Source organism: Nicotiana tabacum, chromosome 4 (genome assembly GCF_000715075.1).
Source record: "Nicotiana tabacum cultivar K326 chromosome 4, ASM71507v2, whole genome shotgun sequence".
Lineage (NCBI taxonomy): Eukaryota > Viridiplantae > Streptophyta > Magnoliopsida > Solanales > Solanaceae > Nicotiana > Nicotiana tabacum.
Genome location: NC_134083.1, coordinates 20,602,840 through 20,630,104, shown reverse-complemented (window position 1 = coordinate 20,630,104; position 27,265 = coordinate 20,602,840). Strand labels below are relative to the sequence as shown.

At 34.1% G+C, this 27,265-nt stretch overlaps 3 protein-coding genes across 4 annotated transcripts; 2 read left to right on the top strand and 1 right to left on the bottom strand.

The window, feature by feature from the left end:
* Positions 1 to 2,904: 2,904 nt before the first annotated feature.
* Positions 2,905 to 7,008, top strand: LOC107763796 (putative receptor-like protein kinase At1g80640). Of its 2 annotated transcripts, none has more exons than XM_016582293.2 (10): positions 2,905 to 3,400; positions 3,890 to 4,060; positions 4,167 to 4,417; positions 4,504 to 4,636; positions 4,742 to 4,805; positions 4,908 to 5,004; positions 5,111 to 5,213; positions 6,165 to 6,283; positions 6,377 to 6,466; positions 6,550 to 7,008. In XM_016582293.2, the coding sequence occupies exons 1-10, from the start codon at positions 3,235 to 3,237 to the stop codon at positions 6,697 to 6,699; spliced, it is 1,344 nt and encodes a 447-aa protein (XP_016437779.1). In that variant the 5' UTR covers positions 2,905 to 3,234; the 3' UTR covers positions 6,700 to 7,008. The 2 variants fall into 2 exon arrangements, with proteins under 2 accessions (XP_016437779.1, XP_016437778.1); XM_016582292.2 differs by having other exon boundaries at positions 6,374 to 6,466.
* Positions 7,009 to 9,531: 2,523 nt separating this feature from the next.
* LOC107763795 (endoribonuclease Dicer homolog 4-like) lies at positions 9,532 to 13,272 on the top strand. The gene is made up of 3 exons (XM_016582291.2): positions 9,532 to 9,877; positions 12,699 to 12,813; positions 12,932 to 13,272. The coding sequence occupies exons 1-3, from the start codon at positions 9,664 to 9,666 to the stop codon at positions 13,089 to 13,091; spliced, it is 489 nt and encodes a 162-aa protein (XP_016437777.1). The 5' UTR covers positions 9,532 to 9,663; the 3' UTR covers positions 13,092 to 13,272.
* A 409-nt stretch (positions 13,273 to 13,681) lies between these two features.
* Positions 13,682 to 19,568, bottom strand: LOC107763794 (plasma membrane ATPase 4-like). Its single transcript, XM_075251526.1, has 16 exons — positions 19,423 to 19,568; positions 19,226 to 19,301; positions 18,175 to 18,294; positions 17,977 to 18,075; positions 17,718 to 17,855; positions 17,279 to 17,593; positions 16,733 to 17,059; positions 16,518 to 16,637; positions 16,204 to 16,326; positions 16,020 to 16,124; positions 15,624 to 15,933; positions 15,031 to 15,545; positions 14,713 to 14,886; positions 14,426 to 14,608; positions 14,167 to 14,345; positions 13,682 to 14,068 (listed from the first exon to the last, which is right to left on the bottom strand). Exons 2-16 carry the CDS (start codon positions 19,283 to 19,285, stop codon positions 13,972 to 13,974), a joined length of 2,865 nt encoding a protein of 954 aa, XP_075107627.1. The 5' UTR covers positions 19,286 to 19,301; positions 19,423 to 19,568; the 3' UTR covers positions 13,682 to 13,971.
* Positions 19,569 to 27,265: the final 7,697 nt, after the last annotated feature.

Below are 27,265 nucleotides of genomic sequence, written 5' to 3'. Positions count from 1 at the left end.
TATATATATAGTCCCCCAAGTAATAGCTTAATTGATCTGGCAAAAAGAATAATGAACTGGTAAAGATGAAATACTTTACCAATTACTAAAGACAAACATACACATCGTCAAGTAGAGCAGATACATGAGGATGTTTCGCTAAGCTTATAAGCTGGTCAAACTGGCATGTACGCACTTTTTGGCTTATCTACATATTTGGTAAATATTCAATGTGCTTATAAGCCAAGTGCTTATATGCTAAAATCAACCATAAGTCATAAGTTGGTCACCTCCAACTTATGGCTTTTCAACTTATAAGCACTTTTAGTTTGACCAAGACTTTTACTAGTTTATCCTTAATAATACTTTTTAATTCATAAAATATTTTTCCCAAAATAAATTTCCTAACTTTCTCTTCATTCTATATTCGTTGTTCATCATTTTCTTTACAAAGAAACTTTTTAATTTATAATCTTTTGTAAAGTTTTTAAGGGTAGTTTAATTATTTTAACAAAACAACAGCTTATATGTGCTTCTCTACCAAACACATCAACTGTTTATTATCAGTTTCAGCACGTCTATCCAAAAACGTAAATGTTTATTTAAAAAATCAATTTCAGCACTTAAAAATATTTTCAACACTTCAAACTTATCAAACTATTTACAATCTGCTAATATAAACGGGCTCTATGCATTTATATATAATTCAATCTTTCATTTACTGAGTTTAACAACAATTTTTTGTTTTGGTACTGTCCGAGATTAATTATTGTATGAAAATGATCCAAATACACGCTATTTGTGGAAAAAGCTTGTCCACAACAAACACTTCAGCGTGCATTGTCAAGAAATGACTTTATGGTGAAGAATGGTTTAGGAGCCTTTAAATGGGCCCAATTTAGATTCCACAAAAAAGCCCAACATACCCAACTTCATGGGTGTGCTGGAGAAAATTTGTACCAGGTAACCAAGCAAATGGAAAGTTGGAGTTGGAGTTGTATAATGTGCATGTGGGGATTATTAGATTATTAAATTAAAAGTTCAGAAATGCGTGTGAGTGTGTCTGAATTCTTTTCTTGATATTTTTCTTTGAAATATCTAATATTTGAATCTTGAATTCATTTTGGAAATTATGAAATTTCTAGAATCGAAGCTTAAGAATAAAAAATGCATTGACTAATAAAGTTTTTGCAGATTAAGCAAACCAAGGTAGTAGTAAACTGACAAAATAACTGATACGCGCGCGGGAGCAAAACCATAACGGGCATGCGTACCTGTAGCAAAACTCCCGCGTCCCGGTTTGCTCTGTTTTATTTTATTAAGCTTTTTAATTTTATTTTTTCTGATTTTCGTACTCTTTTTTTTTTCCCTTTCAAAATAAGGTGAAAGTATCCTGTAGTCTAGCAGTTATTACTGTTACATTTTGTCGTGCGATAATTACTACTACGATTATTGGGAAAACACTACATAAATGATTCGACAATTATAGTTAAGTTAAGAGGTCTATTATTGCATGGCGGTTTGAAAGAAAGCGACTGATCTTCAGTGCCAACACAAAAAGAACAAAGAAAAAAAAAAGAACGATTGCTAGAGCTTAACTAATGAAAAGAATTTATATTGTTAGACTACTTAAAATCCAATTACAACTTTACAAGTAACTGCTTATACCATGCATGGATTTGTAAAACCTATTACAATATGTTAGTTAAATTATATGGATATATAACATAAAGTAATTTACACGCGACTACCTAATTACCAGACCAGGAAATGGGAGTGAGCGCAAATACAAAAATAATGTAAATAAGATACTAACTATTATCTGTAGTTTGTTTAACTAATACTAATATGCCGCGCATATTTAAAGTTGCCAGCAGTCAGCAGCTGTTGCTCTTGTGGATTATGAAGGGATTCTTGTCGTCTTTCTTCAAATTGCACTTACTAGTTACTAGCAGCTAGAAATTGAAATAATATAATGCATCTTTTTTTCCTCTTAGTCTTGTTGTTCATGGAGAAATGATTCATGTGAAACATTTCCCGAAGTCCACAATGAACTTGAAAAAACAATAAAATCAAATCAAATTGTCTTTGGGAAAATAGTTTAATTTAGTCAATAATCATGTAGGGTGGGAACCGTGGTTGTTAGGTAAATCTTACTGTCAAACAAACGTAATCTTATAGTAACAGTAATAGTAACGTAGGTAGTCAACGCAATTCATATTGATAACAGTTAGAGAATCCTCCTTTTTTATTTTTATATTATATATTATTAATAAGAAATAGATGTGAATGGGATTAAGAGTAGATTTAAGCCATAGTTCATCATTAGCCTAGTGGAGTAATAATTAGTGGGATCCATCCAAAAGGAAGTGATTAATTTTAGATCCCGAATTAGTGTACTCAATTATGAACTATCACTATCAAATCAGATTGATTTTGATCATATTATGGTTAAAGTCTAGAAGTTGTTAGGGTGGGTTGTATAGCATATCGGTTTGGGGTTCGATTTAGATTCTATATTTATCTTAAAAAGTTTATTAAATATATAAAAATTATTAATTTAGAATTGAGTAACTTAAAAAGATTAAAATTTTAAATCTATAAATTTCAAATCGTGATTCTTTTTTTTTTTGCTTGATAGGAGCTGGGTTAGAATAGTAATTTAATAGTCATGAAGGGCCAGATGGTGATATCAAATATAAAAATATGTTTAAGAAATTAATAGAAAAATAATATCACATAAAATCATGAGGGCAGTAATAATTTCCTAAGATGACAACCATATTTATTTACTACTCTCCTTTACCCAAATCCAAAACAGCAGAGTCCCTAGTATTAAAGTGTGTCAAAGGCCACTATCACAATCTCCAATACAGAGCTACGTGAATTTCTTAACTCTGTGAAAAAGGATTTTCAACTTTTGATAACTGCCACGAGATTGTTGTGTCTTCTCTTCAGTTCTCCCCCCCCCCCCCCCCCCCCACCTTCCTTTTTAGCTTTTCCAGGTTACAAAAAGAAGCTCCCTTTTCCTTTTCCTTTTCCTTTTCCTGACACAGTCTTTTGTCCCTTCCTTAGCATTTTATTGGCAAAAAGAAGCACAATTCATATACCCATTAAGCACATCTGCTTTCCACATTTCAATTTTCAAAACTCCCAAAGAGGAACAAAAAGTTTGAATCTTTCCTAAATCATTGGTTTAAAATCAACACAGCCTTCTTTATCAGTTTTGTATGACATTTTGAAGAAAGAACGGAGATGAAGATCATTTTCATTCTGCTTATATCCATTTTGGTTTTTACCACTCCTTTGTTATCAGCTCCAGTGGATGTAACTCCGCAGCCTCCTATTACAGACCCAGTTCTTCCTACTGAGAAAGGACCCATTTTTCAAGTTCCTTCTGATAAGGATGCTCCTTCTCCTGGTAAAAATTCGACAATGCCTAATCACCATCTAGTTTTTTTAGTTTGTAACTTATGAATCTTGGGAATTGGATCTTTTTCTGTATAATTCAATACCCCTCCCCCTACCTCCCTGCATCCCTTTATTCGTCTATAGCATTTATAGTCTGAATGTGCAATTAGTTAAATTATGGTAAAGTTATTCAAATTAGATAGGAACTTGCAATTTTGATACTTAGATTTGTTACTCTGCTCTTCACTTTTTTTAAATAATGTACAGTGTATATAGCTTTTAAAAATTTTCATTATCCTTTGATACCAGACTTAATGATGCTCAAGACAAATATAATTGAAAAAACACACATTTTCTTCTTTAGAAAGGGGGGGGGGGGGGGAATTGATTGCAAATGGGGCAAAACTTCATTTGCTTACACTAAATTTCTCTTGTTGTAGTTTTAGTTTCCAATCAAAGCTCAAGCTCATTGAATATCTCGTCTTATTTTTTAAATCAGGAGCTGCAGAGCTGAAAGTAGTTCACCACCAGGATTTAAATAAGAAAATTTTGATTTCACTTATTGTTGCATCAACCCTCCTTGCTGGAATTCTGCTGTTGTTGTCTTGCTTTTGGATTTACAGACTAAAAACGCGGAAGAAATCCGATGAGAAAAGCCATCAGAAAGCAGGTAAATCGCTGCTATTGAAGGATATAAGAGTTTCTATTACTTATAATTGTGCATTTTCTGTAGCCTAGATTCCCCATTTTTTTATTTGTCCAATTTTATAATGTAGAGCCTGCAAAGGGGCTGTCTTGGGGTCCAATAATGGCCAAGTTCCCTTCTTTGAGATCTGTGGGAAGAAAAGGATTAGTTGCTGTCATCGAATACCAGTCGTTAGTAGCTGCAACCAACAATTTCCAGGAACAGACTGCTCTAGGAGAAGGTAGATTAGGATGTGTGTATAAAGCTCAATTCAACAATGACATCCAAGCAGCTGTTAAAAGATTTCGCGGGGGAGAACAGGATGCTGAGAAAGAATTTGAGGTAATCTGATAGATTTTGACCCGAATTGTTTCCCCGTAATGGTTGTAATTATTTGGTGCTAAAAGTCATGTCTGATTGAATTTCAGAATGAGGTGGACTTGTTGAGTAAATTTCAGCATCAAAATATTATTTTGCTTCTTGGGTACTGCATTCATGCAAATGCACAATTTCTGGTGTATGAAATGATGCAGAATGGATCTTTGGAATTCCAATTGCATGGTAAAATCTGCCTTATTTACTTTCTGATATAAAGTACAAAAGAATATCAATATGCTATTTACATTGTTATCCATTTCCCATAATTGAGTCGGTCTGCTTGATCAGGACCTACTCGTGGATCAGCTTTGAGTTGGCATCTTCGCATGAAAATTGCATTGGATGTGGCTAGGTATGTAACATTATGATTTATTAGTGCTAACTCTTTCTTTTTCGCCCTCAGTTCTGCGGTTTTGGAAGTTAATAGTATAATTACGATGTTGACATTGACCAGGGGACTAGAATACCTCCATGAGCGCTGTAACCCCCCTGTAATCCATAGAGATCTCAAATCGTCTAATGTTCTGTTGGATTCCAACTTCAATGCAAAGGTAAACCGCCAGCAATATAGTCACATACATCTCAAATTTTCTTCTCCTTTAGCAAACTTTTCATATGGTCTGTTTTTTCTGAGTCGATCAGTTTTTACTTGATCAGCTTTCTGATTTTGGCTTAGCTATAGCTGGATGGAACTTAAACAAGAGCAACGTAAAGCTTTCAGGAACTCTGGGATATGTGGCTCCCGAGTACCTCTTAGATGGTATGTGAGATCCCCTACTTCATCACAATTAGCTAAATGAAGATGGTGCTGATGTTTATTTGTTCGAATCTGCCTCATCAAGTAGACAGTCCAATTTAATTGTTCTGTCTTCTCTTTTGTGTCATAGAAGTGTCTCCCAACAATTATCTTCACTTCGCTCCTCTCAGATTAGAAAAGATTGCTCCCTCCTAGAATTCATATATCCACGTACAAAATCATATCCAAAGAAGCATCATCATCACTGAGCTCTTGCCCTCAGTTTAGAGTTAGTAAAATTGTACTCCTAGCAGTAATTTCTACTCTACATATTTTATTTATCTACAATAAGATTATATGAACAGGAAAGGCTTCTCTTCTTTTGTTCACGAGCTTCTCATTTCTTCTCAAGTATGATGACTGTTCCCCAAGATATATCTGAACTTAGGGTTAATGTTTTGACTCCCTTTTGATGCACCATTTTATCTTCAATTTTGTTTCTGTGTCACAATGAACAAAAGGGAAAGGAAAAAATGTTAACTACTCCCTTTGTTTCCTTTTAATTGTCCACAATGTACTTTGCGCTCCCCTTGAGAAATATTAACTGAAGTACATATTTCACTATAATATTCATAATAATGATAGCATTTCAAAAAGTCTTAGGGAAATGATTTGGGAATGAGTAGTTAATGATAAGGGTAACACAGGAAAAAAAATATTTTGATTTGCTAAAGCGGACAAGTAAAAGCAAATTTCTTTTTTGGTATAGTGGATAAATAAAAGAGAACGAAGGGAGTAGTATTCTAAGATTGAAATGTAAATTTTAATGCCCGGCAATAATTATCTTGATTAGCTTATTTCAAAAGCAGAATTCAGTTACTGTGCTATTATTGATTGTTCTTCCTGTCTCAAATAACATCCTAACCAGAAATCTGAAAGTAAAACATTCTTTCACATTTGTTTGCTGCATTTCAGGGAAATTAACTGATAAGAGTGATGTCTATGCTTTCGGCATTATACTTCTGGAGCTTCTAATGGGGAAAAGACCAGTGGAGAAACTAGCGGGAGCTCAGTGCCAATCTATAGTCACATGGGTATTTATGCAATTACTAATCATACTTGAGTGTTTGCTCTTTATCTCCTTATTTCCTGGAATACTGATGTTTCAGTAATTCCATGCGAAGCAGGCAATGCCACAGCTTACTGACAGGTCAAAGCTCCCAACTATTGTTGATCCTGTCATCAGAAACGGAATGGACCTCAAGCACTTGTATCAAGTCCGTGCACCCACCTCTTTTGTCAAATTATTACTTTCATTTTACTGATTTAACTTACCGAATCAAAACGGATGATTTGATAGGTTGCTGCTGTAGCCGTGCTGTGTGTACAACCAGAACCAAGTTACCGACCACTGATAACAGATGTCCTGCACTCCTTCATTCCCCTTGTACCAATCGAGCTAGGTGGATCCCTGAGAGTTGTGGATTCTGCGGTATATATTAACGCATAACGAGATGAGTTGCTACGTTCCAAATTTACTTCAGCTACTCTTGGTGTTACTTGTGCTCCCACTGAAACTGGTAACTGAATGAACAACTTGACCTTTCTTTTTTCCTTGTTTTATTTGTCAATGCAATTTTTGCTATGAATTTAGAGCCAAAAGAAAATGTATGCTATGTGTATATAATTGTAAATTTGAGGTAGCAAAAGCTCTGATCTCACTTCAAGTTTGCTCAGATTTTTGGCCTTACACGGTTGTTTTCTGTATTAGAGGAACTGTGATGCTTCTACTGTAAAGAATGACTCACTAAATATTCCAGTATTTGTGCATACAAAAATTTTCTTTTCTCTTTATTTCTTGTCTGTGAATACCTATTAGCTGGCAGACGGCCAAAACCCACCTTTTCCCACCTAGTTGGGTTTCACGTGTTGTCTTTTCTGCATATCCTGGCAGATAGGATAAAAATGTTGCCTCTCACTCAAGCAATTGACTTTTTTTTTTTTTTTTTTGGTTTTATCTTACAGTTTCTTTTTGGCCATTTTCTACACCCAAAAAAAGAATTGAAGTGTCTAATAAGTCATGAATGCCCACCCACCATGTGTAGTATGGCCTACAATATTTGTGGATCTGGGACCTCAACAACGATTGCATGTGCCCATGCTAAAAATGATACATTGCCATCCTTTTTTAAGGAAGGGTCGTTTCTCATCAGCCGCTTGTTAAATCGCGTTGGATCTGAAATAACAAGTAACAACTATGATGGGCCTGAGCCCTGCTGTTCTTCTTCTCTATTGTTTGTCCACATTTAGTTTAGAATAGTAAGGCTTTGAGATGAAACGGAATTGGCATTCTGAAAGAGGGGAAAAAGAATATCCAGTTCCTTTTCTTAGGAAGTCGCGTGGTACAATTTGAACGCATTTTTGGTGAAATAGCATTCACATTCAGAAAGACAAAAGGATAACACTGTTTTGCCTAGTTTGAAGATTTTCTTTCTGGAAAACCAGTGTCAATAACATGTTTTCTTGAAGTTTCCAGTCACAGCAACTGGCTTCCATCGGTATATCAGCTGTCTATTTTTTCACACACTAAAACAAAAAGACTGCCAAGATGTGGACTACCCAGTTGCACTTATTTCCTTTATTAATATGACAATATCCATACCTCAAAATGCCTTTTCCTTTTAAAGAACGATTAAACCAAATTCCTGATTGCTGAACGACACACGAAGGGATTTATTGTTTACAGCAAGATTCCCGTTCTTAGTAACCAGATATCGTTGTCACGGCAATATCTAAGGATGTCTACATTAAACACAATAGTATTATAAAACTTTGCCATGTTTCATCAACCATCCCACTTTAACCCTTAATTCTGCTGATTCTACTCTACCCCTGACACCCAAAATAGAAGGTAAAGGAAACAAATAAAGGAGAATTTGGGGTATGTGCTTGGAATATCATGGCCTTTTCGAACTGGATATGCAGTCGTAATACTAAAAATATGTTTGTGAAGATTGTACATCCAGGAGGACATGTAGAATTGCACGACGGGCCAGTTCTTGCAGCTGAGATTATCAATAGAAATCCCAAGAGTTGGGTTTGCCATCCGAGCGTTTTCCAGCAGCCGTGTGCTATTTTGCCACCGGAAACCACCCTCATGCCTGGCCAGAAATTCTATGTTGTGCCTATAAAAACCATTAAAAGACTTCAATCGCTCGCCTTGAAGTCTTCTCCAGCTCTCATTCATAAAATTCAGAAAGAATCAAGTCTTAAAGGAAATAAGGAAGGCACTTTTTCGAATTGCTGGCTGTTTCATAGAAATTCAACCAAGACTTCAAAGTTGGCTTATTCTTCTCTGAGACAAGAAGAAAACAGAAATGTCCAATCCCAGGGTGATAATTGCTTTACGTGTTTGTTAACAGGGATCAGGATTAATAAATCCGGTAGCGGGGAAAATGTGATGAGTAATACTGAAACAAGATCATCAAGCAGTAGCTTGGGATCCTCTGAAACCAATTTTCTGAATAGGAATCAAAGAACTCATGTGGATTGCAATGAAACATCAACGGGAGTTTTACCCACCAGACTTTCGTCTTTTGATCAATGGCATCCCAGTCTAGAAAGCATCTCAGAAGAATGACAAAGTTTTTGTAAATGCAAAAATTATCAAGCGTGATTCTTTTTACATGTTTACTACTGTTGCCGTATAAAAAAAGTCTTGGCATAACTCGTAAATTTATTGTGATGTGATCAGGAGGTCAAGTGTTCGAGCCGTGGAAACAACTTCTTGCAGGGTAAGGTTGCATACAATAGATCTGTGTACCCTACTGTGGCTGTATATGTGTGTATTAATTCCGATGAAATGTAATTCTCGCAAATTTAGAGGAAATCAATTCATCTGTGCTAAAGAGCAGTAATAGTGGTATCCATCCCATTAATCTATAGTTTCCACTTTAACTTTAATCAGTTAGCTTCTACTTATTTTATCAGCTGAATTTGAAAAAGAAGTTAATTAACCAATTCAAACGTACTAATTTTATTTGCTGAAACATGGAGTATGAGACAAATTGGATAAGGAAACCAAGTCTAATCTTTTAACTGAAAGCTGCGGCCAGAAATCAATGGATGTCATAAATGCAAGACGAGCCTAACTTTAATTGATTAGTTAATTTAAGCTTTCTGCCTTCTATTCAGTTAAACTACCAAACTGTTCAATAAATAAGATCCTAAATAGTTGCACACTTATTCTGGAACAAGTCCATAGACTGTGATGTGGCACGGCAGCACCCAACCCAAAAATATACTCTATAAGAATAAAACATCTTAACCAAAATCTTCCTCATCCTTAAGCCACCGCTAATACTGTCATCAGCCCTCAATACAATTATAACTCTAAATTTGAGTTGCATATTGCACTGCTAATTATTGATGAATTGGAGTTTATCAAAAGATTTGGATTGGATGTTTCTGGAACATGACGGAATATGAGAAAGCTCAAAGAGTTCTTCAGCGGCTTCGAGGAGGATATAAAAGGGATATGGTAGAAAAGGAAGTCGACAAGAGAGGAGAAGGTGACTCAGACTCTGCTCTTCCAGTTGTCCATAGCAGTGAAACGGTACCCGACCCGAATATGTTTCGCCCGCTTCGCTTTGATGGGGCTGTCATTGATGGGAACTCCAAAGGCAAAGGTAACATTTAATGATGTTGTTATCATGAAGTTTAAGTTATGTGAAAATATTTGATTAGTTTGTGGTTGAAAACATGTGACATTTATTAAGTAATACTAGTGAGGGATAGCCCATGATGTGCACGGGCCCAAACTCAAATGAAAAAACTAATACAATTCCAATTAATTAATAATTTTATTACGAAATAAATATGGTTTTCAGTCACAAATTTTTAAGTTCATGTCCAAACATAATGTACAATCTTTTTTCAATTTCAATTTCAAATACTTTTTTTAAACCTTAATCGAATATTATTGAACGCTTACAAAAAATTGAATTCAAACCCTACAAGATTATACATAAACTAACTTGTGTTAGACAATTTTTTCAAGGGAAAAAGGATGTATAATAAAATGTGACTAAAACCTATATTAAGTTATAACTATATTATTCTCGTTGTCTTTGTAAAAAAGACAATAGCATGGTATAATGATCAAAATATCTAATTTTTATTTTATATTTTCAGTATGGTAATAATTCCCTTTCATTAGTATCATAAATCAATTCTATTCCTATAACTATAGATAGCTACCTAAGTAGTACTTCGTCGTTTTATCTTTTTACCCTCCAGATCCCAATTAAATCCTTCTTTGTCTATTTTATTCTTCTATAAAAATTCAGTAAGTCCTTGCTCCTTTTTATAATATTAGCATGATGTATTTGATCTTCTTCTACTTTATTAGAGAATCAATCTTTAATATCATTGTAAAATAGCTAATACCTCCAACAATATTACAGTAAATTGCGTAAGGTATAATTATGTAACCTGATAATACTTGTATTTAAACTATTGAACTTTGCTTGCTTATTGTTCATTTCAGAATTTAATCTTCATATCACTATGTGTGCCTAATTCATTTTACTTTTATTACAAATTGTTGAACAAAAAATATTTGCTTCTTTGAAAATGAATATCCTGTATTACTTATACAATATTAGGTTTGTATGATGTTGTATTTTCTATAGTAATCTATTATTAAGAAAAAAATATTTTGTATTATCTCCACTGTATTAGGTTCGTATACTGTTATTTTCTTTACTCCAATAAAATTGAGCTTAAATTGGAATGGATAATAACTTTGAAATTTAAAAGTTAACAAGGTGATCCTTTTTAGGTGAGATAGATTTGGATAGTAAAAAATTTAAAAGGTTAAATTCAAAAAAAAAAAAACGAAGGCATTATGAAAAGCTTTTCAAGGAACATAGAAATGAATTTGGATTCTGGGACTTGACAATACATTATTTATAACTACAAATAATATAAAAATTTGCACAGAAAATGATAAGAAAAATTTGTTTTGATAGACGAGAGAATACAAGGGAAAAGATAGTTGGGTATAGGCAGTAAATGGGCTGCAAAAAGAGATCATAAAAAAGCTGCTACTGTTGAGGGACCCACGTGATTAGGAAATGGCCATTTCAACAAAGCTGGGAAATTCATGTGGGCCCCGAAAATTTATCAGCGTGTACATGTGATAAAGCTAACATGTACAATACCTATAAAACAGATAAAGTATGAAATTTCGGAAATACCCTTGTAGTGAAACAGACATATTGACGGAGAGCCGCTAAACTCTCACTTGTAGAATAAGAGAAAAATGAGAATCTTAAAGTTTTTCTTATATAAATATAAAAAATACTACATCCGTTTCAAATTAGATTAGATACTTTTCTTTTTAGTCTGTTCCAAAATAAATGACACATTTTTAAATTTAAAAATAATTCAATTTTAAACTCATCATTTTACCCACTTTACCTTTAATGAGAAACATTTATAATCACACAAATGTCATGGCATCACAAAACTTTTACCCCTTAAGCTTTTAAAATCACAAGTTTTAAAAGTCTTTTTTGTTTTCTTAAACTCCGTGTCGAGTCAAACTATCTCATCTAAATTGGAGAGAAGTTTCGGTTACCTCTTCTTAAACCAATTATTTGATTACTAATTTATTATTTAAAACATCAAGGAGCTTTTTTTAATAGAAAATAATAAAATGAATTTTAAATTTGTCCAATGTCAGATTATTTGAATCAAATCAATTTATTCACTATATGTTTTAAATTGTGAAATCAATGATATTTGTAACTCAACAAACATCCTTGTCTCATTCAAAAGGTTATCTTATATAGAAGTTGATGATGTCTTTACTATTGCCGTTACTTCCCACTCGTTCACCGACTACTGGTTAACACCAATGACAGACAAAACATTCGAGATTATTAACAAGCAATATTATGAAACTTCTTCTCTACAATTTTATACGACATGCTTAATTTTTTGTCTGTCCTCAATTTTTTTAATCTTTTTATTGGTACTTTATTAATTAAAAAAGTAAGGAATTTTTTAATAGAAAATAATAAAATGAATTATAATTTTTTCAAATGTCAGATAATCTGAATCAAAATCAATTTATTCACTAAATGTTTTAAAATTGTGAAATCAATTATATTTGTAACTCAACAAACATCCTTGTCCCATTCAAAAGGTTATCATATACAGAAGTTGATATTGTCTTTACTATTGCCCTTACATGCCATTCGCGTCACCTACTACTGGTTAACACCAATGAGAGACAAAACATTCAAGATTAACAAACAATATTATGAAATGAACTTCTAAATTTTCATCATAATAAAAAGTTATTCCAAAATCTCAAAGCATCAATGGAAACTTAAATATATTATAATCTTGCCCGAAACAAGGGGTTGTTTATGGTAAGTGCAAAAAGTATGTTTGATTTTTTCTAATAGAGCCTATATTTTTGCGTGATAACTCTTTAAGGTACTCAAAATCAGGGCTCAGCAAAATCACATTTGTACGAGATTTGTGCAGTAAATCATTGGAAAGCGCCATTATTTGGATGTTGCAACGAGGAAGGTCCAGACCACCTGAAGTTGTATGTTCATTCCATTTCCAATTCAAAAGCAAATTCCTAGTATAGTACTTTGTTATTGTCAGCAAATTTATAGATTTTAAACGTATAATGAGTAGTGAGAAGGAGAAGCTAAATGCAGGTTCACCTTCAAAGTAAATGTGGAAATAAGAGGACCACGTACAACAACTATAGAGTGTATGGGCAATCCACATTCAAAGAAGAAAGCAGCAGCAGAAAATGCAGCTGAAGGAGCATTGTGGTTTCTAAATAAAGCTGGATATAGATTGAAGAAGTACTAATTTATTTTAAGCAGATCACTTACTTTATTGTAAGCTTGTCCATTGCAAAATTTATTTCATTGATGCAATTGCTCAAATCAAGAAACAATATTAAGTTATGTAACTTAAGTGCATTTGATGTATGAAGATAGTATCATAATTTAGTTGCCAATTATATTATGCGCTTAAACTATTTGATCCATTGTGGGCTTTTAGACAAGAAACTCTCTCTTTTATTATCTTTCTATTCCATCAGTTATGAGCAATCACTTAGAAAAGGAAATATCTTAGTTTCTTCATTAACTTTAGTTCATTATTGAGATTAGGATAGCGTGAGATGATCCTCGTGTTAAAATTGCTCTCTTTGAACCACACACTTAAAGTACCGCAGGAAATAGTTGTTAGGATTTTGCCCTGAATTTTGGTTTGGATATTGTTGTTGTTATTGTTAGCTTCCGCATGGACTCAACCTTGCAACTACTGAGCTACTACTCAAATTCTTGTTAAGATTTGGTTCAAGTCTCACAAGTCACCGATGTTTGTTTCTATTAAAAAAAGCTTGAAAGGATGAGGAAAATGATTATATTCTTAAGCTACTAAAATAAAAACACTAAACTTGAATGCTGCAATTTGTAAGTCTGGCTAAATAACGAGTTAAAAAGTTAAAACTAGTAGAATAATAGGAGTACTACTACAAGCTAAAAGCAAAACTGTCTAGCTCTCTTACGAGACCTCTGCTTTCCAAGCTTCTTTGCTAGATTATTCCTATCGCATATCAACATCACTATCTCCGAAAATCAACAACGAAAGGAAGGGAAAGAGGGAACCTAGAAACAGTTCTCTAATCCTTATTTCTAACCCTTTATTTCAACTAGTAAAACTTCCCCCACTGACTTCTGTACTAAACCGTGTAATGTTGCTGAATTGTCTCAATGTCAAGTCCCTTGAGCTTCACCACTGATTCCACATGCCCCTTTAGAGTATGAAGCTCTCTTAGCCTATTAACAAATGCAAAAGAATCGATTAGAAAACTGTTACAACTTAGAAATCATTACAAACACTAAGCAGTTGAAAATGGTCTATCAATCACAAGTACCTGGCAACTTCAGCACGCCTCTTGGCCTGTTCGGCTATTTCAGACAATTCCATATAGCTTTTGTTGTCGAACACCTGGGAACTATCAGAAGGTTGAAGTCCGTGCAATGTGCGTTGAGCCAACGCCCACTGTGCCTCTCTTTCTCCCCTACCATAATCCTTCTTGCTTGTGAAAGCAACCTGCACCGGTGTGAAAAGCAGGAAAGTGTCATTACATGTTAGGTGATAAATAATTTGATGTGAATGTTGATGTGAAGTACCTTGTTCTCCATCATATTATTCCAGGCCCTGCCACTCAAAGTGTATCTAATGGCGAATTTTAAAATATCCAGAGGTATGTAGAAAATAATACTGTAAAGCCAAATAACACCAGCCCAACCCCAACCAATACCATGAATCCTAGCAAAACCCCAGTTTGCATATACTGCAATTATGGTGGCAACCTGAAACATATAATAAATAATCATTAGAGGTGAAGGAAACTACAAGTATAAGACAATTGGTGTTCACTACTAATCTGCAACTGGAATCTAACCAACCAACTTACCAGTTGTGCTATAACAAAAGCAGCTAGCAGAAGGAGACCAGGACGTTCTACATAAGACCAACTCCTTGACCTAGTTACAAATATGAGTGCCTGACTAACGATGCTGACTTGAAGATATAGTGCTGCATTTAGCTCGTGTACATTGTCTCTAATCGATCTTACCCCAAACTTGTCCTGCAAATACAACGCCAAGTTGAAGCATGAGATCGGGATATAAAATATCTAGTGGATCGATAAGCAACATGAGATAAAGCTCAAGCAATAAGAATGGGGGAGCAGTTCTATTATTTACTGAAGAAATTTACACAATTTACTTACGCTGAAGAAATTTGACTGGTGAGCAGCCCAAAAGAAGATAACAGTCATAACGGCTAGGTAAGTGCCAAGAACTATGCCAGTGGCAAAAATTTCTCTCAGTTTCCATGAGTCAGGCATGGGTGACGGCTTCACCTTGTCTTTAGATATGGTCATGATGGTTCCGTCATTGAGAATGGCAATGATAAGAACCATGAAAGGTGAGAAATCGAACTTCCATATTAGTGCAATGAGCATGAAGCCTAGCACGATTCGGATGGTTATAGAAACAGCATAAATGGTATAATTCTTCATCCTCTGAAATATAGCTCGGCTGGTCAATACAGCACTCACTATCACACTAAGTCCTGGCTCCGTGAGAACTATGTCAGATGCACTACGGGCAGCATCAGTAGCGTCAGCCACAGCTATGCCTATATCTGCTTTTTTCAGAGCAGGGGCATCATTCACACCATCTCCAGTCATGCCACAAATGTGCTTTCTTTCTTGGAGCTTCTTCACAATCTCATATTTGTGCTCTGCACAGTTATTAAAATCAGGGAGGACGGCTTGCTAACAGTAAGAAATATTTGCGGGAAAAATATGGAGAAAGTTACCTGGAAAGACACCAGCAAAGCCATCAGCCATTTCAATGAGCTCATCGACAGGGAGATTAGCAGTATTTTCATCCTTGTTCTGCCCCAGGAGGGAAGAAGAAGGATACATATTAGTTCCCATACCAAGCCTCCGACCAGTCTCCTTGGCTATGGCAAGCTGATCACCAGTTATCATTTTGACATTGACGCCAAGGACAAGAGCGCGCCTTATTGTCTCTGCACTATCATGCCTTGGAGGGTCAAAAAGAGGCAAGAGTCCTACAAAGAGCCAAGGCCCTCCTGGACTTTCCTTTGTCCTCTCTGGTACTGTCTGTATTTACAAAGAACCAAACACTGGCTTCAGTTTGATGCACAAAAGAAATACAATACTAGAGACTTTGCTTTGTTAAATTTCACCTGTTGAGCCACTGCAAGAGAGCGAAGACCACGATCAGCAAACTTGTCAATGACAGAGTGAACTCTCCTCTTCACATCCTCGCTTAGGCCACAAAGCTCAATGATCTGATAAAACAAATCAAATGATCAAGCACATTACCACTCAGTTATAAGACAGAGAGAGAAGTGTCAAGTTATGGCTTACCTGTTCAGGTGCACCTTTGCTAACTCTATGCCAATTGCCATTGGCGTCTATGTAAGTAATAGCTGTGCGCTTGTCTACAGGGTTGAAAGGCAAGAAGTGCACTTCTTGGATCCCAGCTCTAGCCTAGGGAGCACAAATAAATCTAAAATTCAGGTACACGTAAGTTGATGAACTAATCTAATGATCAAAGCTGGCTAATGATGCCTATCAGACGTGCAGAGATAAATTTGCCTCAAGCACGCTGAAATTAAGTGAGTATTTTCCACAACCAAAATTATGAGCAAGTTGAATTTGATACTACTTTTAATTACTACCTCTTTGGCATCTGCCAACATTCCTACAATGCAAGCATCAATAGCATCCTGGTTTTCCACCCTTGAAGCTCTGGCCCCGAGAAGAATAACTGTATCTTGGTCAATATCCTTTGCGAAAACCTGTACCACCCCTCCCCAACAAGACAATCTAGTTAGCTTACTTTTTGGCTTATCTCTTCAAACACTATACTAGAACGGCGTGTTAATTCACCAACCTCAACTAAGTTTTTGTCTACTTCAAGCTTGTTCAATGTAAGAGTTCCTGTCTTGTCACTACATAGTACATCCATTCCAGCCATCTCTTCTATAGCAGTCATCCTCTTAGTGATGGCACCTTGTTGCGACAACTTGTGGGATCCAATTGCCATAGTAACTGATAATACAGTAGGCATAGCTATTGGAATTCCTCCAATGAGAAGAACAAGCAGATTATCAATTCCATCTCTGTACTTTCTGTGCTGAATTGGGTACATCACCAATATCTCTATGATGATTCCAACCAGAATGGAACATATGCAGAAGTTTCCTATTGCTGTCAAAACCTGTCAAAATCATCAAAATCAGTTGGAAAACAAAAAACTACTGAAAATCTTATACAGATCTAATATGCTTTCAAACCATCAAATATGAAAATTATTTGGGAATAATATTAGAAACAGTGCAAGAATGTTTGCTGGTCAACTTACTGAAAACATGGTTTGCTAACGTGAAATTCAACTTTTCGATCAGAATTCAGTACCTAGAAAAATATCAAATTTTACCTTCTGGAAGTGGCCAACATTATTGGTACTATCAACAAGGTGAGCAGCTTTTCCGAAAAAGGTACTGATTCCAGTGGCAATGACAACAGCCTCAATTTCACCTTGTTTACAGGTGGAACCAGAGAACACTCCTTCGCCAGGGTTCTTTGTCACGGGTAATGACTCACCCGTGAGAGCAGATTGATCAATTTTGAGCGGATCACCATCAAGTAGACGAGCATCTGCTGGTATGATATCTCCCAACTTAATACTTATCACATCCCCTGGTACTAGCATTGCTGCATCCATCTCTTTCCAGCTACCATCTCTCAATACCTTTTGAGGAAACAAAGTTGGATATGAACCAAAAAGAAGACAGAAAATTCTCTTCACAATAAATGGAATTGTTGGTTTTTTTTTTTTTTTTTAAAAATTTTTTTACTTTGTTATCAGAATTTACCTTTGTCTTGGGAGCAAGGCCTGCCATCAGTGCTGCTGCAGCATTGCCTGCATTGTTTTCTTCAATGAAGCTGACGGTGGAGTTGATAACAAGCAAAACCGCGATACCAAGGAAATCTTGCCAATCTGGAGGCCTATTCTGCATTTGATCATCTCAAAACAATAAAGCTCGTTGATAGAAACAGATTAAAAAACAGTACTATTATTAGATGTGTGTACAGAATGAGGAATGTGTGTGACTTATTCGACAGAGAACTAACCTGTCCATTTGCCAATACAATGGCAATGAAAGCAGCAACTTCCATGACCCATGACAAGGGGTTCCACATGAAACCGAAGAATTTTAAGATCTTGTTCTCCTGTTTTATATATATGAGGATTCAAACAATTAGTTGTCCCTATTCTAATCACCATAAAGCAAAAGAGGAAACAAAAAGCAGTAAGATTAGAAAGTTTGCCTTTTTCTCCTCAAGTTTGTTTTGGCCAAAGACAGCAAGCCTTCTCTCTGCTTCATCAGATGCCAATCCCTCCTTGGAACTTATCAATATCCTAAATACATCATCCACTGGTATTCTTTCCTGTATACCGAAAATAGTAAAGTTTAGGAGCATAAAAAGCTTTAGATTTCATAATGTAGATCAAACTTCTCTTTTATCTGATCTTATGACAGCCTCACTTCACCATTATCATCTAAGCTTATAAATCATAAGTACTATTCGATTAACAAAAGTTACTTAGAAACGTGAATTAAATAGCCCTATTCAATTGAAATATTGGAGGGAAAATCAAAGAAACATGGGCAAATTCTATAACCTGGCTGAAATACATGTTAGAGACTTTTCCGGGCAACAAGATCCATTCATAATTAGTACATACAACAACATAATCAAAGGCGGATGCCGCATTGCAGTACCGAATTCATATGAACCCAGTACTTTCGACGCGGAATTATGTATAAAGATCATAGACGGATCTAGTGCAAAGGTTACGAGTTCACGTGAACCCAGTAACCTTTTGTACTAAAAAATTCATTAAATGTTAAAAAATATTTAGCTTGGTACTCAGCATGTTGGTCTGGTTATTATTGTATATTAACATGATACTCATAAACTTAAAATCCTAGAGCCGCCTTCGGTTAAGGTCCACTAAAATTGCAATAAATACTCCGTAGATATGAAATCCTAATTAAAAACACAATAGATTCAATACTGAGAATTTTAAAAGTTGAATTTATAGAATTTATATCCCTTTGAAGTTTGAACATATTACATACAAGCATGTGCAGCGCGCGGAGCATTACAGAAGTGATCAAAATTGATTTTCACATTTCGTATCGCAAAACTCAATCATACTATCAATGATATCTCAAGAAAAACAAGAATATAAAAACCAAAATTCAAGAGGATGAAACTATATGAGCATATTAATATCGTGCATGTAATATTATCGTGCATGTTCCTCAGCAGAAGAAACATAAAAACGCAGATAAGAACAGAGATAGGGCCGTACAAGATCGACGTTCTCATTCTTGATATCATCCAAGCTTACGGTTCCCTTCTGATCTGCCATTGTTACTCTCTATCACCTACCACACACACACACACACTATGTCAGCTACCACTAACACACACACACACACACAGAGTCTCTATTCAGGAAATGTCCCTCTTGAAATCATTATATCGCAGCAGAATTATGATTCTTGCCTGTGTAAAAACTGTTTTTACGGTCAGGTTGGAAGCTTTCAACTTTAACCGATTGATAGAAGTTTGTGCCCGTGAGACTTGTTCTCCTTTTATATTACGTTTTTCTAGCATGTGCCAAATATGTAACTCTGATTCTTAAAATATTGCGGATTTTTAGATTAGATTGAGGTTTGAATTAAAGTGGTACTTGAACTATTATAGTATTAGGAGTCCATTGGTAAATTTATTTAACTTAATTAGAAACTCTTTTTTTCTCTTTTACTTAGTAGTCCATACTTATTAGTTACGGAAATGTTGATTGAGTAAAATATATAAACCAAATTAAAGTAGTAAATTACTCCCAGCCAAGTATTCTAAACCAATTAAAATTAGCGGTAATACTAATTTCTTTCCCTTTTGGTCTCTCTCTTTCTATTCCTGGCTATTCCGTTTGCTAAGGCACTTCTACTGTTACTTAACTTTTAATTAATCTTTATTTTCTAGGGGTTTTTTTCTTTCAGTTTTCGGGTTCGAATAGAATTAGTACACATATCTACCGAACCCTTAGAAAAGAACCCTTTTCTATATGTAGCGTAACTAACCCTCTCTAAAACAAAATAAACACCCTAGTCTCTCCTGATTTGTCTATTTATTTATTCACAGGAAATTTAATTAGCATTTGTTCTGTTTTATTTTTATATGATAATTAGTATTTGATTGAAAATTGTTGAGAATAATCTTATGAAAATATAATATTAAAATTTTTAACGTCCTAAAAAGAGAGGAACTATATAAATTAAAATGAACAAAATAATTTTTTCTGAGGGGACCCGTGAATTGTGGGAAAAGTTTGAAAGACATTAAATTTGAGGGTATTGGGTTGAACCATTCGGTGTATAGAGTGGACTTGCAACTACTGACTGCAACTTCATAATCCTACCTAATTAATGCACTAATTAACAGGACCGTTCTAGGTTTTCTCTGGCAGATATGTGTTTAGTATCATGACTTGCACGTTGCTATTGAACTAGCATTAGAGTACGCGCGTTGTGCGTGTTCTTCATATCAATGAATATAAAATTTGAAAAAATTACACAAAAATTATTAAACTATGTGATGAGTTATAAAATAAAAATTTTAAAGTAAAAGCTTAATAAGAACTATTGATCCTATTAGCCAACTTAATAAAGTAAAAAATTATATCATGCAAAAGTATTCTAATACCTTTACATAACTTCAATATGTGAGTTGCGCATTTACTTTAATAGCTCAAATAGTGTAGAATAATATATTGATTTGTCATAAAAAAAATTTTATTAGATTAGAAATATTTAAATCTAACAATATTTATTTCTAGAAAGAAATAAAATAATATAAATTAAATCATTATATCATTATGATATGAGTTAAAATTTGCTTAAACATTATTTATATTGTTGATGTACTCAAAATAAGTTAAATTATTTACATTGTTAGAGTATTATTTAGCTGCTAAATCATAATGTAGGATCTGGTGTTGGAGCGCAAACTCATAATCGTAGACAACTCTTAAATAGAAATTTATAATTTGAGATTTTAACTAATATAAAAAATATGTTTGTACACTTTTTGTTTCGGTTATATACACTAAATTTATAAAATGTGTACTTTTGCACGTCACACTTATAAAAGTTCTCAAAAAGAAGTTTAGATATTTCAATGCTTCGTTAGTAATCTTCCCTAAATATGTACACGCTTGCACACTTATATAAGTACTAAATTTTAGTTTTTTAAAATCCTAAATATTAGGACTTTTTACATTGTTAATATAAGGAAATAATTAATAACAATAATTTTAGTTGACTTTAGAATCCTAAATTTTAGGAAAAATAATCAAATGACTATTGTGTCTAGTGTAAACTCTATATTTAAAGGGTAAAAAAGGCGGACGATATTTCGCTCTTGGCCTTCGTGCTTTTAATACAGTATATATATTCATAATTGGTTGACGCAATATCTGATATTATTTTGATTTTTAGGAGTGACATTTTTGGGGGCAAGTGCACAAATAGCCATTCTCAGGGAGGTTATTTAGATATCAGCCATTACTTATTTTGTCCTAAAATTTTTAACTAAAAATCATAAGTTCAGGATAATTCAGGGCATTTTTTCCCAAAATCCCGTCCACTAAAACCGACCGAAATCGATCGGAATTAAAGAAAAAATGACCAATTTTCGACCGCATTTAATTCGTCAGAACAATAATGGTCGCTAAGGTGTTGCGACCGAAGGCGGTCGCAATTTTCCGACCGAAGTCGGTCGGTTAATTCAACTGTTGGTTAACCGCTTTGACTGACAACTTTTGATGGAAAAATAAATATACCGACCGAAGTCGGTCGGTATTTGTCACACCTCCTTTTTTTCGAGGGGATAGGGGATAGGGAAGTTTTTTCAATTAAAGTGACATTAATCGAAATAAGATTATTTATTTAATTCAGAGTCGCCACTTGGAATAATTTATGGTGTCCCAAGTTACCGGTTTATTTTAGAATCCCAAATCGAGGAAATTTGACTCTTATTTTTGGTCCGCAAACACAGAAGACCGGGTAAGGAATTCTGTTAACCTAGGAGAAGGTGTGAGGCACTCCCGAGTTTTGTGATTTTAGCACGGTCGCTTAACAATTAATACTTGGCGCAATTATCTGATTTATTACATGTTTTAAACCTATTGTGTATTTTTGTCTTTTACCGCTTTTTAATATTTATGGAATTTATTTGAACAAGTCGCGATATCGCACACTTGTCGTTTTGGTACACATTGCAAACCGCGCCACGTGAAACGCACCCGCGATTTACAACATGTTTATTTTTATTATTATTTGAAGTTATGGTTAAGTCGCGTGAAACGCGCACTTGAATTGGGGTTTACGTATCATGACTATGCCACATGAACCGTTCCCCATAGTCACGATGATTTATCATTAATCGCGCCTAAATCAAGCTACGGTGTTCGAATATTATTCAATTACTAATTTTGACATTATTGTAAGGTCATGAGGTATGTATATTGTTATGGAGGAAATGAAGTAAATTAATTATGGAAAAAGTTGGCTAGCTTGTGAATGTTTATTTGTTTTTGGTCATGTGCAACAATTAGCCCATAAATACGCTAGGGAAGTCCAATTAAAGTCTTACACCAATCATGGCCCAACATAATCTCTTATAATTTTACTGCTAACCAATATTTAAAATTAGACTAAATTTATGGCAGGAAAAGATAGATACAGGCAGGATCAATTTAGTCACTAAGATAGGAGATCAAAATGAAACTAAAGCATGCTAAAATGGAAAGCCATTACTTCATTGAATAAACAAGAAAAGTAACGAATTTATTCATCAATAAAATTAACCATATGAACTACTAAAAAGGACAATAAATTAATCTTAAAAAATACTCAACATGAGAACAAATTAATCTTAGCACACTCAGATGCGAACTCGATTATATCATACTCAAAGTTAAATTAAAACAGAGTGACCCAAAATATTAATGAGAAAAAACAAAATAGAAAGAGAAGTGAACCTTTGTATTGATGATTGTGGATTTAAATTACAACTACTCAATGGTCGGATAGCTCTCAACTGGACCCTTCGAACCACGAAAAACTCGAGCGGCAAATCTCAACTTGCAACCTCAATCGACCTTGCAAAACTGACGATTTAGAGGCTATTTTTGGAGGTTTTTTTTTTGGGTTAATGATGGCTCAAAAGTGGTCAAGGGCTGGTGGTTTTGGGGTGGTGAAACTACTGAATTTTTCGAAAGAAAACCGAAGAAAGAATGACACGAGTAGAAATTTCCTTATCCTAAAAAAAGAAAATAAAATTTTCTCAATTCCTTCCTCCCTATTTTTTTATTTCTCTCTCTCTCTCTCTTTTTTTCATCACATATCTCTTCTATTTATGGGGAAAAAATTCGGAATTTTCAGTTTTATTTTTTATTTTTTATTTATTTTTTTATTTTTAATTAAAAAGAATTTTCACTTCCCATTTTTCTTATTTTTAAAAAAAAAATAATTCCCTACTTTCCTTTACTTTTATTTTTTAATTTCTCACTTTTTTTACTTTTAATATATTTAAAATCCCACTTTTTTACTTTTCTTTTTTTATTTCTCACTTATTTTACTTTTCCTTTTTTATTTTCCACTTACTTTTACTTTCTTTTTTTTTAAATCAGATACCCTTACTCTTATTTTTTAATTCCAACTTTATTTTACTTTTTATTTTTTAAATTTCCACATTCTTTTACTTTTATTTTTTTAATTTTCCATTTTTTTTTTACTTTTTTATTAAACAATTTCTACCTACTTTTACTTTTACTTTTTAATTATATATTTCTAATTTTTCTATTTTTTTAATTCCCATCCGAAATTTATTTTTTTTAAAAATAATAATTAATTTTTATTTATTTTCGATTTTTAATTCATTTTATTTAAAAATAAAGATAAAAATAATAATAAAAATAAAACTAATAGTAATAATTGACCTTTTAAATTATTATATATATATATATATATATATATATATATATATATATATATATAAGTGTAACAAAGCTAAAAAATATATATATTAAATTCTGAAATTGACTGACAAGTTTTGTTGGAAAAATAAATATACCGACCAAAGTCGGTCGGTATTATTTAAGTTATTTTTTATTTATTTTTCAAAATAGCGACCGATTTCAGTCGGAATTATAAATATATAATAATTTTGTATTTCTTTGTAAATTTTAACAGACCGACCGAAATCGGTCGGAATAATAAAAAAATAAATAATTTCCGACCGACTTCGGTCAAAAATTTTAAATTTCTACATATTTCAACTTGAAATTACCGACCGACGTCGGTCGGAAAATATGAATTTCTGGGTTTTTTTATGAGAATTCCGACCGAAATCGGTCATTTTTTGGGGTAAAAACCTAGCAAAATATGCTTGCTTTTAATATACACCACCGGTCAATTACAACCAATATTCATCCTACAATGGAAGCATTACATTGCTGCCATTCGACCACAATTCACCAACAACAATAACAATAATTAACCAACAACAACCATAACAACTACAATAATTAACCAACAACAACCACAATAACACCGCCAACCACAACAACAACTATACAAATGTTCAATAACAAAATAATATCAACAATACAATCATCACATTTAAAATTATTCCCAACTAAATATTCACAAGTTCAAAAATGTGTTTAGCAATACACACCATTCAATGAGTGTGTTGTATTGCATCATGTCCATCTTCACTACTAGAAGCTTCATCGTCGGCATCGTTCGAAGGATCACAACGAAAAGGATTAGCATCTGGGGAAGGCTCACGAAACCGGAAAATGGGAAAAACACCACTAGCAAGAAGATTGGCCATCTGACCTTGAAGGAGATTAAATTGTTGGTCCCCCTTTTCTAACTGAACTTGAAGGGTATCAAATTGTTCGTTTCTCTTTTGTTCTCTAGCCTTTGTCTCTTCAAGCTCTACTGTCAGCTTTGCGATCTTCTTCTCCATAGATAAGAGAGTTGACCTATCAATTGCCTCGCCTTGGGCGGAAGTCCTTATACCTTGCAAAATATGCTCTGTTTTGTCCAGTTATGAGTAACACCATATCCAGGAAATCTAGAAGGTGGGGCCTCGGTAACTTTAGTGAAGTTCAGAACCCTCTCCTAAATTTCTTTATCGGACAAAATTGGAGGTGGCAAATCATTTTCAACTGTATTCTTTTTGAATGCGTACTTCATCCTTCTAAACTCATGATTAACTGGCAAGAACTGACGATGACAATCAAACCATGAATGTTTTACTATTTTCCATGCATTAAGGACATGCTAACTTTTCAACAGTCATCCACCCAGACAACATTCCATATGTAGGAAAATCATTAATATTCCACATTAAGTTAGTACGCAAGTTAAAATTTTGCTTAGTTGATATGTCATATGTCTCAACTCCATCATACCACAACTGTTTTAGCTCATCAATCAGAGGTTGCAAATATATATCAATCAAACTCTCTGGATTACGGGGATCGGGAATAACATAATTTAAAAATATATAAAGACTAGTCATACACATTTCTGGCGGAAAAATATGCGGCGTAATAAAGACCGGCCAGCATGAATATGTTGTTGCAGAAACAAAAAATGACGTGAAACCATCAGCACAAAAACCCAACCGAACATTCCTCGGTTCACTAACATAATTCGGATACGTCCTATCAAAATGCTTCCATGCTTCCCCATCTGAAGGATGAAACATAACACCCGACGACCTTTTATTTTTATAGTGACATCTCATATGAGGAGTGGAACTCATCGATGCATACAACCTCTTTAATCTAGGAATAAGAGGTAAATAATATATCAACTTCACAACAACATTCTTCCCACTGGGAACCCACTTAAAATGAGGTTTTTTATAAATTTTACAACTTTCTAAATCTGTATTACCCTTATAATACAACATGCAACTATCTTAACAACAATCGATTCTCATAGACGAGAGTCCTAACTTAGAAACTAATCTTTTAGCCTTATAGAAATCTTCAGGTATGTTGAAAGTTGGGTCAACTAGTTCACTCATAAGGCCAATGAGAGAATCCATTCCCGCTTGAGAAATATTGGTATCTAATTTGATACTTAATAATCTAACCACAACAGACAACTTAGAGTGCATACTCCCTTTCCTTAGTGGATGACTAGCGGCCTCTAACTATTCATAAAAATATTTTGCCTCTTCGTTAGGAGGTTGTTCAACACTTTCATGGGTATCAAAATCGAAATGCATCCCAAAAACATCTGCAACCATTGCATGGTATCTAGGATGTTATTCCCCACTGACCTACTACTTTTACTAACAACTACGTTATGAAATACACCATCAGTACCATCAACCTCATCATGACTAGTCCACACAAGATAATTATCCATAAACCCCTTCCTATAAAGATGAGTCGTAACATCTTGCGAACCCAAAAAATTCAAATACTTGCACTTCGTACAAGGACACCTAATCATCCCTCCCATTCGAAACAGTTCAAGTGGCATTGTATGCCTAATAAATTCTTTAACCCCTTATATAACTTCCTTCCTTAAAAACAGACGATTAGGATAATTCCTATTATACATCCAACTACGATATTCCATCTACATAAAGAACAAATAGATTATATTTATATTAATCATAATTCTAATTAATTTATAGAATTAAGTTACATAATAAACTTTAGTTATAAAGTACAACATAGTCAAATACTAGAATATTGAATTAGTTAAGCCATTCAATTAGACTAACTCACTTACTATTAATCATAATTAATAAATCTTATATCATAATTTAATGTGCCCTAAAAGTCCAACTACGATATTTCATCTACATAAAGAACAAATAAATTACATGTTATATTAATCATAACTTAAATTAATTTATAGAATTACGTTACATAATAAACTTTAGTTACAAAATCCCAAAAATCCTAAATTGTAAACCCTAGTTTATACAATTAAAAGAATTTAAATAACTAAAATTAACAAATGTAGATAACTAACCTTCAAAGAGAGGAGGGTGTATGATTTTAGGAGTGACACGACAGTGGGTGGCGCGGATGTGGCGGAGGAGCAGTGGTGGTAGAGGAGCAATGGTGGCGGAGAAGAGAAGCAGTGGTGGCGCGGGAGAGACGGGGGGGGGGGGGGGGTTGATTTTGGGTGAGAAGGGAGTGGTGAGGTGATTCGGGTGGGATTTGGGAAGGGTTTACGGATGTGGAAGAAAGAGTGAGAGAAAGAGCAAAGAGAAAAATGGGGAAGAAACCCGTCTCTCA